Source organism: Podarcis filfolensis (genome assembly GCF_964270895.1).
Source record: "Podarcis filfolensis genome assembly, chromosome: 5".
Lineage (NCBI taxonomy): Eukaryota > Metazoa > Chordata > Lepidosauria > Squamata > Lacertidae > Podarcis > Podarcis filfolensis.
The window spans coordinates 70,036,800-70,049,392 of record NC_139608.1 but is presented as its reverse complement, the minus strand read 5'-3'; the positions used below and the strand labels follow the sequence as shown (position 1 = coordinate 70,049,392).

The following is a 12,593-nucleotide window of genomic DNA, read 5'->3' as shown; positions in this document are numbered from 1 at the left end:
CTGCGGAAGGACCCCATTGCATGTGTTGAGGAACCCTTTGTGGTACCGAACGATCTATAGTGATTTCTAGGGTGCCCTCTCAGCACACACAGTGCCCCAGCCAAGCACATGTGGACCAGTGATGTGTTCCACAATGTACCTAGCACTCCCTGCAACCAAACATTGCAGGAGATGGTAGTGGAAGGCAAACTGTGCTTAAAAGAAGTTTGTCTGCCAATACTGAACTCCTCATTGAGGAATCCCTTAGGGCCAAGCCAGAGGTGACAGCAGCAGACCTTTCTCTTCCTCTTTCTCTTCCTCTTCCTCTCTCCCCCTCCCCGCCCCACCTTTCTCTTTCTCTCTCAGAACTAAAAGAGGAACACAGGTGTGGATTTAGGTTTAGAAAATTTGCTCCTAACTGCAGCTTATCTCCCAGCAGTGTGCCCCTTTAGGTCAGAGGTGGGGAATCTGCAGTCCTACGGGAGTTATGAGATTCTGCTAGTCCCAGCCATGGGCAGATAGTCAGGGCTAAAGGGAGTTGTAGTCCAAAAACAGCTGGAGATCCACTTTGGGGAAACATTGAGCTGGATGGACTGGTGGTCTGTCTCAGTATCAGGGAGCTTCCTGTGCTCTTGTGTGTTGATGCTTTTGTTATCTGTGCTCTGGCATCAGAAAAGTATTTGCGGGGAGAGGCTAGAGGGAAGTAAGGAGTGGGTTTGGTAAGGGATTCATTCACACACTCCCTTTGCTATGAAAAATCAGATGCACCCAACATGCCCTGTGCTGCTGTCACATCTAGTTTGGCCCTAGTAATGTTCCAAGGCTGTTGGCTTCTATTTTACATTACCTTAGGTATGCTTTGCCCCCTCACCAAGAAAAAAAAGAGAAACTTTCTGAAACTTTCTCTCTTGAGCAAACACCTTTTTTTCACCATCTATCAAAGTATCCCTGTCTTTCCTTTCTCTCTGTCAGGGGGATTCTGGAATTGCGGTGGCAGGCATGAAGGTTAGTTTTCAAGTGCTAACCTCTCAGGGGGGCTGTAGAGCTCTCTTAGGAGATGAAAACAGAGGTGTGCTCTCAGCATCAAATAGTGGGGAGCAGAGAACTGAAAAGCAAAGCACAGACCTGAGATTAGAGCTGTTTTAATAAAAAGCATTTTTTAAAAAAGAATTATCCTTATGACTACTTACTATTTTGCCAGTTCAACTGCTAAATTTTGGGGTTTTATTGCACTCAGAAACATCACATCTAGTGTTTTGTAATGTAGTAGAGATTATAATCCACTGGAGAGATCCTATGAGTACAAAGTTCCTTCATAGTAAAAAAAAAAAAGTGGCACTTAGTCAGTAGTGCAAATGTTTAAGATAATGTCTGGTCAAAGGAAGTTCATAATGTGCATCCATCAGATTAATTAAATAGCCACAATGGCAGATTCTCATATCATGCACTATCTACCGGTGTTGTTTTTTTTTTAAAAAGACCTAAAGCAGCTTTGATGTGCCAGCAAACCAGTGCTTAGAGTGGTGTACAAAAATATAGTACCACAGCCCACATGATATGCTGGTGTTACAGAGACATTATAACACTGTTGCAAACAGAAACACAGATCAGAGTGATTTCTTTTAAATGATCATAATATAACTTTTCTCGCAGACTAGTGTGGAATCTAAACACATATAAAAAACTATGTGACTACTTACTATTTTGCCAGTTCAACTGCTAAATTTTGGGGTTTTATTGCACTCAGAAACATCACATCTAGTGTTTTGTAATGTAGTAGAGATTATAATCCACTGGAGAGATCCTATGAGTACAAAGTTCCTTCATAGTAAAAAAAAAAAAGTGGCACTTAGTCAATAGTGCAAATGTTTAAGATAATGTCTGGTCAAAGGAAGTTCATAATGTGCATCCATCAGATTAATTAAATAGCCACAATGGCAGATTCTCATATCATGCACTATCTACCGGTGTTGTTTTTTTTTTAAAAAGACCTAAAGCAGCTTTGATGTGCCAGCAAACCAGTGCTTAGAGTGGTGTACAAAAATATAGTACCACAGCCCACATGATATGCTGGTGTTACAGAGACATTATAACACTGTTGCAAACAGAAACACAGATCAGAGTGATTTCTTTTAAATGATCATAATATAACTTTTCTCGCAGACTAGTGTGGAATCTAAACACATATAAAAAACTATGTGAAATGCTTTTTTAATGTTTTGAAAAGAATATTGAATTTGCCATAGCTCACCATTGCCATCTAATGCCACATTTGTATAATATACTTTACAACACATGTTTTATTTGCAGCTGTATAGCTGAGTCCTAGGCCTGCCTTATCAGAGTAATTTTATAGCGCTACCAAAATTCCTTTTAAAAGGTAGGATATGAGCAGAGGGTAGAATTTTATATTTGTACTCTGCACTGAAGCAAATGGGACTTCCTCCTCCCTGGGAATTCTGTTGGTGAGGGCTGGGCCACCCAGAGCTCATCCACACTTCCATTTGTCCCATGATTTCTAGACACGGGTCTGAGAAGTTTTTTTCTTGTCCTGCCACTTTCTCCGGGAAAATCTGTGGTTTTTTGTTGAATTAGAACAAATGGCATTTGGGTTTTCTGCAGATTGACGTTGGTTCCAATTCAGCAGTAAACCACAGGTTTTCTCAGGGAAAGTGGTGGGACAGAAGAAAAACCTCTTGGACCAAGAAATCGTGGGACGAAGGGAAGTGTGGTTGAGCCCCCAGTGTCATTACCAGAGTGTCTCCAAGAGCAACACATTATTGTGCTCCATTCACTTCTATGGGAGAATGTAAAGAAGGGCACTATGGCTCTGGTGGTCCAAATCAACATTGCTCCTATCTGCATAGTCATGGTTCTCTTTTGCCAAAGTTGCCTCCTTAGGACAATATTTGCGGGTCAAAATCTGCAAGCGAGGGAAGACTTCAAATCCTTTCCCATCTACTGATTCTCCCCAGAAAACAGCCCTGACTGACATTTGCATTAGAAGGAAAACATCAGAACTCAATGTTTTCTTCATTAGTTCTGCCCTCAAACTTGAATATTAACAACTCTTGCCCATCTGTATTTCTGCAGATTCCATTTTTTAGTCTTGAAATAAAATACTTTTGGTCCGTTTAAAGCTGGATAGAAAGTTGCATGAGTGAATTTCACATCAGTACACAGCTGTGTGAGACCTAGTGAAACCCATTAGACAGACGTAAATGCAAATTGAAACAAAGCTAAAGTGGGGCTTTGGCATGAGGTCTTCTTCAAAGAATGGTCACCTACTCTGCCTGTTAGTGTTGGAAGTAAAAGAATCGCCCCTCTCCTCTCTTCTTCTCTCAGTTTGTTTTTCCATCTTTTCCTAATGCAGGGTGAGCCAGGGATTCCAGGAGCAAAGGTATTGCACTTAAAGAAACGTCTGTTCTTAGTCTGCTTTGTCTGTGTTTTATTTAAAGTCTCTTAAGGAGATCTGGTGTTATAATCAGGATGTGAGTATGTGAATACTTTGGTCAGTAGAGATGTTCCCTATTTTCCTCTCCCCTCCCCAGCAGGAGACAAGTGAAATTTCACCAGGGTCTGTAGAAGTTTTTCTATCTATCTATCTATCTATCTATCTATCTAGGGAGCTACTATATCTTAGTTCTAGATCTCCTCACCAAGCTTCAATAGAAGGGCTTCAATAATGACCTACTTTACTGGGTTGTTGTGTAGATTACTGAGATTAGGTACGTGAAGTGTTTTCACCACTTTAAAACTCTATATAAATTGTACTGATGTTGTTGTTGCTATCAGCAACAAAAGTAGAAGTTTTAGCAAGTTTGCTGTTTCTTTTAGGTGTTTCAGGGTTTGGCTATGTTGTGCTTGGAGACTACCAGTCAAGCATATCAGACATAATTCTCTGCCTCCCTTTTCTTACCCATCCTCCAAATAAAGGGAGAACGTGGAGTTGCAGGGAAGATGGGCCCCCCAGGTTTGCCAGGGAAAAGGGGGCAGAGGGTAGGACATTGTCAAATGCCTGAGCTTGGTTTGCTTATTTGTATTGTCCTTCCCCCAAACCTTGACCAGGTTGCTTTGAGCTGCATTTTCATGCTTGCCAAAGAATGCTTTTATCCTATTTCTGACATGTGTGGAGTGTGCTGTGTATGCCCAAAACTAAACCCAGAATTTGAAGCACCCCTGTTCAGAATACTCAAACATTAGCCGTCTTCTGAAAGAGATGTGTTTATATATTGTGTCTGCTTTCACCCTTGGAATAACAAACAGGATAAGTATTGTGATGGGAGGACAGAATGATTTGGATGTATGCTGGGGTGCCGGTTTATAAGAGGATGCAATTGCTGCTGACTTTGAAGATAGCAAAATCCATGCAACTGATTAGTATTAGCTCTGGCTGCAGCTTATTAACTCTTCACATTTCCCAACTTACTTTGAAAATGAAGCACTCCATTTAATGCCTTGTGTGCACTTTGAAATACAAGTGAACTCAACTTCTCCACTGCAGATCCAGATAGTACATGAAAATGGCCCTCTGAGTAAACAATTTCCATCTGTACTCAAAAGTGTTATTGCCATGTCCATTTGGACCACTGCATATGTGTACCATGCAGACACAGAAAGCAGTTATATCTAGAACAGAAGTTGGCATCCTGAGAATCTCAGCTGTTGTGGTTTAACTTTGAAGGCTGTCTTGGTTGTAGAAAACAGTTGGAAAGGAAAGTCAGACAGAGCTTTCAGCGGTCAGATAATCAGGTTTGCTCCACGCAGCTCTCAGTACTTCATTCTGCCCTACCACTTGGCTCATTCTTCCTCAATCTCTGTTCTCCCCTTCTGTTTCTCTTCCTTCCAAAGGCCTATTGCCATAAAAAGAACTGCCCTTGTTAACTCTCAGACCTGCTTTATACATCATGCTTGCACACGCAATATTAGTGATGCCCTTCCCATTAAGCAATGTGTCACTCATATGGTTCATACCCATGTGATCCAGCCGTCAAGCAGAAATTTACAAAAATGGGCTCTCACTGGGGTACATGAAATGATTTCGGAATAAATGGTCTCAAGATAGCCTTCCATACAGCTGGTGCTATTATAAATCAGTGTGATCAATATGATTTAAATCAAGGTGATATGATAGCCATGTTCAAATATATAAAAGGATGTCACATAGAGGAGGGAGAAAGGTTGTTTTCTGCTGCTCCAGAGAAGCGGACACGGAGCAATGGTTCCAAACTACAAGAAAGAAGATTCCACCTAAACATTAGGAAGAACTTCCTGACAGTAAGAGCTGTTCGACAGTGGAATTTGCTGCCAAGGAGTGTGGTGGAGTCTCCTTCTTTGGAGGTCTTTAAGCAGAGGCTTGACAACCATATGTCAGGAGTGCTCTGATGGTGTTTCCTGCTTGGCAGGGGGTTGGACTCGATGGCCCTTGTGGTCTCTTCCAACTCTATGATTCTATGATTCTATAAGTTTCCTATTTTGAAATCCAGACATTTCTTGAGCAAAAATGCATTCTGGCCAGCTCAGATAATTAGAACAGACTGGGTTGCGTTTCCCTAAGGATGGGGTTACAGTCTCTGGAGTTCACAGTCTGGTGCTGCTGATTGATGAAGCACTGTCACTGGAACTGGTAGATCAGCTGCAACCCCTGCTAGATTGTTCAGCCACAATTATTGATGCTCTGGTAATATTTAGTGTGGACTCGTGAAATGCACTCTGTGTGATATATCCTTTGAAGACCTTGGAAACTTCCGTTAGTACAAAACACAGCAGCTACAGTGTATTAGCTATAGAGACTGCATCTCACCAGTTCTTAAATAACTATAATAGTTGCTGGTTCCTTTCTAGGCACATTTGAAAGTGCTGGCTATTGCCTGGATAACTTGGGGTCTGTTACTTAAAGGACTTCTCTCTCCCACTTGATTCTACCCAAAATGCAAGGTCTTCCCTCAAGGCCTTTGTTTGGATCCCACAACCATCTGACCTTGTATTTACAATGTCTTTATTGGACTAGCTACCCCACCACTCATTATAAAGTGTTTTTGGAAGCAAATTCCTTTGCTTATTTTCCCAGGCATTTCGGTGTGTTGAATAGCTGATTTAAATTGCAGTTTGATGTCTGCTTTGGTTTTTTTGGGATGGATGCTGCTGTTTCTGTGTTTTACATTGTTTTGATGGTGAATTTTTGTGTTGTTTTTGTTTGTTCTTTTAACTGCACACTGCCTTTGGGGCGTAAGCCAAAGGTGGCTCATAAAAAGATCAAAATGAATTTGTTTGCAACTGAATGCTGCTTTTATGTAATGCAAAGGCACAACTCAAAATGTTTGGCCATTCAGCCCACAGACTCTTTTGTACTATGGAGTGATCTCTCCTTATAGCTGAAGCATCAGCGGTGTAGTTAGCCACTAGGGCACCTGGGGCGGTGTGCGTGCCCTGCACCCAGGGGCAGGGGAAGCCACCCACTGGGTGGGGTTTAGCCGGGGCAGGCCACTGCCTCTCCCTCATCTGTAGGGCGGCTGAGGGGGGAGGCAGCAGGTGGCTGCAAGCTCCACACTGCCGTTTCGGCAGTGCAGAGCCTACAGATGCATGAGCCACCGTGTCACTCCCAGGAGAAATGTGTGGTTTGGGCGCACTGCAGGCCCCACGGTAAGTGCCGCCCCCCCCCCCGCGGTATGGCGCCCAGTGGCGCCCTCTGCCCTCCCTCTCAGCTATGCCTCTGTGAAGCATGCACACCTGCACAGAAACTTGGCAAAATCACTGAGGGCTCATCCACACTTCCGCTTGTCCCATGCCTAGAAAGTATGGTTCAAGTGGTTTCCCCGCTCCTTTTCCAGGGAAAACTTGCTCTTTAGCTCTAAGTTGAGCGAACATCAATCTGGAAATTGCTCGTTGAATTGCTCGTTAGCTCAAAGTGGGGTAAGAGGAAGTGTGCTAAGCTTGGGGTGCAACAGGTGGCCAGAACTTTCCTGAAACTAGGGATGATCATGGTGTTTCTGTGTTAGATAACTGAAATGGCAATACCCATATTGTTTGTTTTATCGAGCTTAGGTTCTTGGGCATAACACAAGGGTATAAAGCCATCCATACAGGCACTGTAGATGGATGATCTTGGACATATACAGGATTGCATCACCTTGAGTACCTGTGACGCACCTGCCAGTTCCTGGCCCCCAATATCAAACCATCAGATAAATGATTGTCCTGTGAAGATGGTTTCTTCACAAGATGTTTGTGAAATGCAGCCTTTCAAAACTGGAAAGTTCATTAGATGGTGATTAGTTTTGAGAGATTGTTTCATTTTAAACCATGTTCTTTGAAAGAGAGAAACTTCTTGTAGCTGGAACTTTTTTTAAAAAAGAAAACCAACCCATATGTGTGTGTGTGTGTGTGTAAAAGAAAATGGACACATGGCCATGCTGTGATATAGAATCAAAAGGCAAACGATGGAAAACTAGCAAAGGAACAGGAATAAAGCTGTAGACATAGTTGCCATGTTGTGTCCAAAGATAGATTTACTGCCATTCAGCTGATCCTAGTGCAGATTAAACCAATAATTGCAGCTGGTATCCAACCATGTGTATATTTCACCAACAGGGCGAGAAAGGAAAACCTGGTGATCCGGGACCTCCTGGAACCGTAGGACAAAAGGTTTGTTTTGTTACCTGGGAACGGGATGTGGTAACAGGTATATTTTCTTTATTTGCTTTGCACAGAAACATTCAGGGAACAGGGCACCTCCAAGTATGCATCTTTATGCTTCCATAAAAACAGCAAATAATCTGACGGAAAAAAATATTTCACTGGACAGATCTTTGTACATTTGTTTTTTTAAAACGTTTATAGGCCACACTTTTATATGAAATATCCACAAGGCGGTATACAGACTGAAAACACACTATTATAGTAAAAATGTCAACACATCAGCGATAGCTGGTTGGCAAAGGATTTCAGAACTGAAAGACCTGTTTGAATAATTCAGTGGTTGTTTTTTTCAGAAGATGCCTAAAAGCAAACTTCTACAGTGGTACCTCGGTTTAAGAACAGCCCTGTTTACAAACTATTCGGTTTACGAACTCTGCAAAACCGGAAGTAGTGTCCCGGTTTGCAAACTTTACCTCGGTCTAAGAACAGAAGCCGAATGGGGGAAGGGCACTGGCGGCAGGAGGCCTCATTAGGGAAACTGCACCTCGGTTTAAGAATGGTTTTGATTTAAGAATGGACTTCCAGAATGGATTAAGTTCGTAAACCGAGGTACCACTGTATTGGCATGGAGTTCCAAGGGGGCCAACCACATTAAGGGGTTGGAAAAGCGGGCCAAATCTCAGAGGCAGGTTTCTCCTCCTGTGTGGACAGTGCTGGTTTTGCTAACTGGTTTCACAATTAGTATATGTAATGTCAGCACTCAACTGACTAAGGGGTATTAGCAGCAATACCTTCTCATTTATCACTTCCTCCCCTTCACTCGTTCAGAAAAAGCCTTGTTATAGAAATACAGGCATTACAATCATTTGACCACTGTTCTTTATTTGTATATCTAGGGAGATAAGGGAGATTCTGACAATGCACTTGGAGGAGGTAAAGGGGAACCTGGACCCCCTGGTTTACCTGGACCTCCTGGACCAAAGGTGAGTAAATTCTCCTTGCTCTTTTATATACATACTGTGGGCTCCATCTGTGCTTGGGTTGCTCACCAGCTCCACCTACTTCCCAATCCCTGGAGACTTTGCCAACCCTCTTATATTCCCCACCACACAAGAAAAAGCCCCTGACTCCTTACAGTTCAACAAAGCCCCTTTTCCTTACAGCTCACTACCCACCCCTCCCTACACTGCAGGAGCAGCCCTTGAAGAGGGTAAGGTGGAGGGGAGTGGCAGGTGGCAGCAAAACAGGACTAGGGAGCAATTGCTGGGGAGCTGCACCAGTCTGTACTGAATGTTCATCTGTGGCTCACCTGCCCACCTGGGCCACTTCTTCCCTCCACCTTGCCCTCTTCCACTAAGGGGTGGTTTGTGTGTTTTTGGCAAGCTGTCAACCCACTGTAGTTTGCAGCGCCACCTGTCCTTGGCCAGATGAACCACAGCTTGATAACACTTTTATGCAAATATAGCAGAGGAAGATATGCTTACTGAAGACTATTCCAGAGTGGGTTAGAAACTGACTATATGTGCACTTATAACTGCACTACGCGGTTTTTCTGTGAAGCACGTCCTCTTCTTTGGGGCTTTCTATTCAAGATACTTGAATACGTAAGAGATACTTTCAAGCACTGAAGTATCTCTAATCTAGATGGAAACTGTGGTTTCTAACCACCTATGTACTGTTTTTCAGGGTCCCAAGGGTGAACCAGGAAAGAATGAAATGGTAGATTACAATGGCAATATCAATGAAGCTTTACAGGTAATAAACTAAGCTGAAACATACAACACAGGTGTGTACCATGTGTTGCTATTTGTTTGTTTTATGGTGATTTTTTTTTGAAGAGTATCAGGTTGTTTCATGCTGATTTAGCTGCAACAAGTGATCATCTCATACTGCAGGCATGGCCAAAGTCTGTTTCGGGGGCCTAATCTGGTCCGTCGGTTGATTTAATCCGGCCTCCATGACAGTATATGTCCTGGGTAAAATCCTAAAAAAAAGCTCAGCAACTTCAATCCTATAAAAAGCTCAACAACTGTGGTCAGCCCTCATGCATGTTTACTTCATCAAATCTGGCCCTCTTTGAAAAAAGTTTGGGCACCCTGTCATACAGTTAATTGCCACCTCTGTAGAAGTTATAGTATGCAGACTTGGGTGTTATATTTATGTATACAAATTATTGTAATCACAGCCAGTGATTGAGCAGCACTGGATCATGATCTGGAGGATGTGGAGATCATTCATGTTTAGGACTACTCAGATTTTAGAATGTGCAGGGGATTCTGGTGAAGTCACCTACTGAAGATAGTAGGATTAGTTTGCAATCTCCTTGTTCCACTGCATGCAAAACAGCATCTTTTACCTAAAGTAGATCAGCAAAAGTGTGGCATTCCTCTGGAATATGCATAAGAATCCCAACTACTGCATGAACAGAAGTTCTACTTTGGGGAGTGTTCGCAAACTCCAACTCACTGGATAAAGCTGAAGGGCCTATTATGGCATGCAAAAACATTATGCCTTGAGAAAAGATAATGCTGCCACCATGAACCAATAATAAGATTTTTGAGTGATATTTAGACTTTACTGTGAAGCGGGCTTCAGTATAAAACCATCCAGATGTCCACTAAGAGCTAAACTACATGTGGCACTAAACACCATACTGTATTAGTAGGTCTAGCTTATTTTGGATTTTCTTTTGATGTTCGGAGCTGATATCCATTCCTTACACTGTTAGTAAATTTCAAGTCAAACTATACATGATGCTGAACAGGTCACTACGAGTTATGTGAATCTTTTTAAATAACAGGCATGAGAGGCCCTGAACAAAATCAGAACTGTGGCTCATAGAGAGAGTTTTTATTCCCCTGCCATGATTCCAATTAAAATCACCCCCGCAGTTGCTGTTAACCCCAGGAGCGAAACTTCCATTGCTATGTGGAGATAATTCTCTTTGAAACCATGATGGGATAGAACAGGTTATTCTCTTGGGCCTGTGGAGCTAATGTCAGTGATAGGGAACCAACACTTGCTTATTTAGTTTTTAAAAGATTGGTTTAATTTGTAGTGATGCATTTAGCATCACAGGTTTTTTTTTTGGCCTTAAGCTTACGGACATCACAAGCAATGTTTAGGAAGCTATGGATCTTGGTCCTTTTCTAAAAATATGCTAGACCTACAGCTCTGAATGCAAGATATGGAGATGACCAAAGACTGTCTGAATCTCCAAGACCACAGAATATCTGAGTCGAAGGAGGGACAAGACATTGTCCGTTTCTCACATCTAATACCTGAGGTCTGCTTAGCTCCAGCAAGATGTTAGTCTCATTTGCCTTCAGACTGTACACTGCGGTGCTATTCAGCATGTCTCTCAGTATTCTAACTTCTGCACTCCATGATCTCTTTTATACCCTACCAATAGGCTGTCAGCTAGGACAAAGAGGACATTAATTCAAAGTGCAATATTATATAACATGCCTGAATAGCTCTTGCCAGCAGATCACTTTTTGCAAGAGTTGTACAGACATAGTAGTAGTAATAAGATAGTTCCCCACCTGCCAGATTAATATTGCAGATGTTTCAGATTTGTTACCTAGCTACAACAGATGTTTATAGGCAGTAGGAATCAGTAAAGAACTTCTTGCAATACTTATATTTTGAATAAGAGCTTAACTCTCTGAAATAGGTTTTCCCCCCTAATGAAGATTTCTTGTCTGCTTAATAATTTCCATTTTGTACCTCATATTAACCTATTCTTTTCTGGTCTTTACCATGGGAGTTCAAGCTATTTCTGTGCACCAGAAATAGGCAAGTAAACTGATGGGTTCAGTGCAGCCTGATGATTGATGATGGGTGGGAGCAGTGTACACTAATCAGTAGTATGGCTGTCTAAAGTATTGAACTATAAAATGACTACTTGAAGGGCTGTAGGAACCAGGTCTATAGTATATGTACAGGGAGAGCTGTATGGAAATTGCTTGTTTGGGGAGAAATGGTTTTGAATTTCAAGGTACTGAAGTAGTGCTGGTTTCAGATTAGGAATGCCAACTTGGATGCTTTCTTCTATGCATCTGTAATGGCTGATCAACTTGGACATTCGTAAACATATAGGGTGGTATATCCAGTTGTGGTGCCCTACTTGTGCACTGAGTTCCACTTCTGTAAACAGGATTCCCTGTTACCATTGATGCCCCTCTTCATCTGATTCAGAGGGCTGGGAGACCCTCTGCAAGGAGGGGAGGGAAGAGGAAGTCCCTTCACATTTGCTGGGTTGAGTCTCACCCATAGATTATTATGAAGATGCTGTAAAGCCGCTGTTCTCCCTAAAGAAAACTATTTTGAAATTCCAGAATGGAAATAAAACCTACATAACATTTCATGCTACATGTGATTAATTGTTTGAGCATTAGTTTGGAGGTGAAAGGAAGAGAGTTGCTTCTTTAAGAAGAAACTTTAATATATATTTTTTGGGTTTTTTTTCCAGGAGATACGAACCTTGGCTCTTATGGTGAGTCACCTTTCCTCCTATATGCACTGGGGTTTATAAACAAAGTTCTGTTACATAAAAGGGGTAGGATCAGCAACCATTGGAAGACGCCTAGGAGGTTATCTGGTCCAACCAGTGCACAGGATCAGCTAAGCAAGATGCTGCTGCAGCATCCCTGACAGATGGCTGTCCATCAGCCTCTGCTTAAGTACCACAAGCAAAGGAAGAGCCCACCACTGCCCACGGCAGCCTGGTTCACTGTCAAAGAGCTCTTAGCATTAAGAAGTATCTACTTTTGCAATGTTTTCATTTTTAAAGGAAGAAAGCAAGTTATTTTGTAAACATGAGTTTTTCTTTCATCAGGGACCTCCTGGACTACCTGGTGTCGCAGGTCCTCCAGGACTACCTGGACAGAAGGTAAGAATCACAATCTGAGATTCCTTAAAAATGACTAGGGCATGATCTAGAAAAACAAAACAAAAACACTTTAAGACCCATA

At 42.2% G+C, this 12,593-nt stretch overlaps 1 protein-coding gene across 9 annotated transcripts in view; it reads left to right on the top strand.

The window, feature by feature from the left end:
* COL13A1 (collagen type XIII alpha 1 chain) overlaps positions 1 to 12,593 on the top strand; it is a 194,051-nt gene that overhangs the window by 146,711 nt on the left and 34,747 nt on the right. For 4 of the 9 annotated variants that reach the window (XM_083614298.1, XM_083614306.1, XM_083614304.1 and 1 more), the window contains 8 exons: positions 952 to 984; positions 3,353 to 3,379; positions 3,916 to 3,978; positions 7,570 to 7,623; positions 8,514 to 8,600; positions 9,304 to 9,372; positions 12,092 to 12,115; positions 12,458 to 12,511. In XM_083614298.1, coding sequence (XP_083470424.1) covers positions 952 to 984; positions 3,353 to 3,379; positions 3,916 to 3,978; positions 7,570 to 7,623; positions 8,514 to 8,600; positions 9,304 to 9,372; positions 12,092 to 12,115; positions 12,458 to 12,511 — 411 coding nt within the window. The remainder of the gene's footprint in view (positions 1 to 951; positions 985 to 3,352; positions 3,380 to 3,915; positions 3,979 to 7,569; positions 7,624 to 8,513; positions 8,601 to 9,303; positions 9,373 to 12,091; positions 12,116 to 12,457; positions 12,512 to 12,593) is intronic. The other 5 variants (XM_083614301.1, XM_083614300.1, XM_083614303.1 and 2 more) reach the window with 3 other exon arrangements.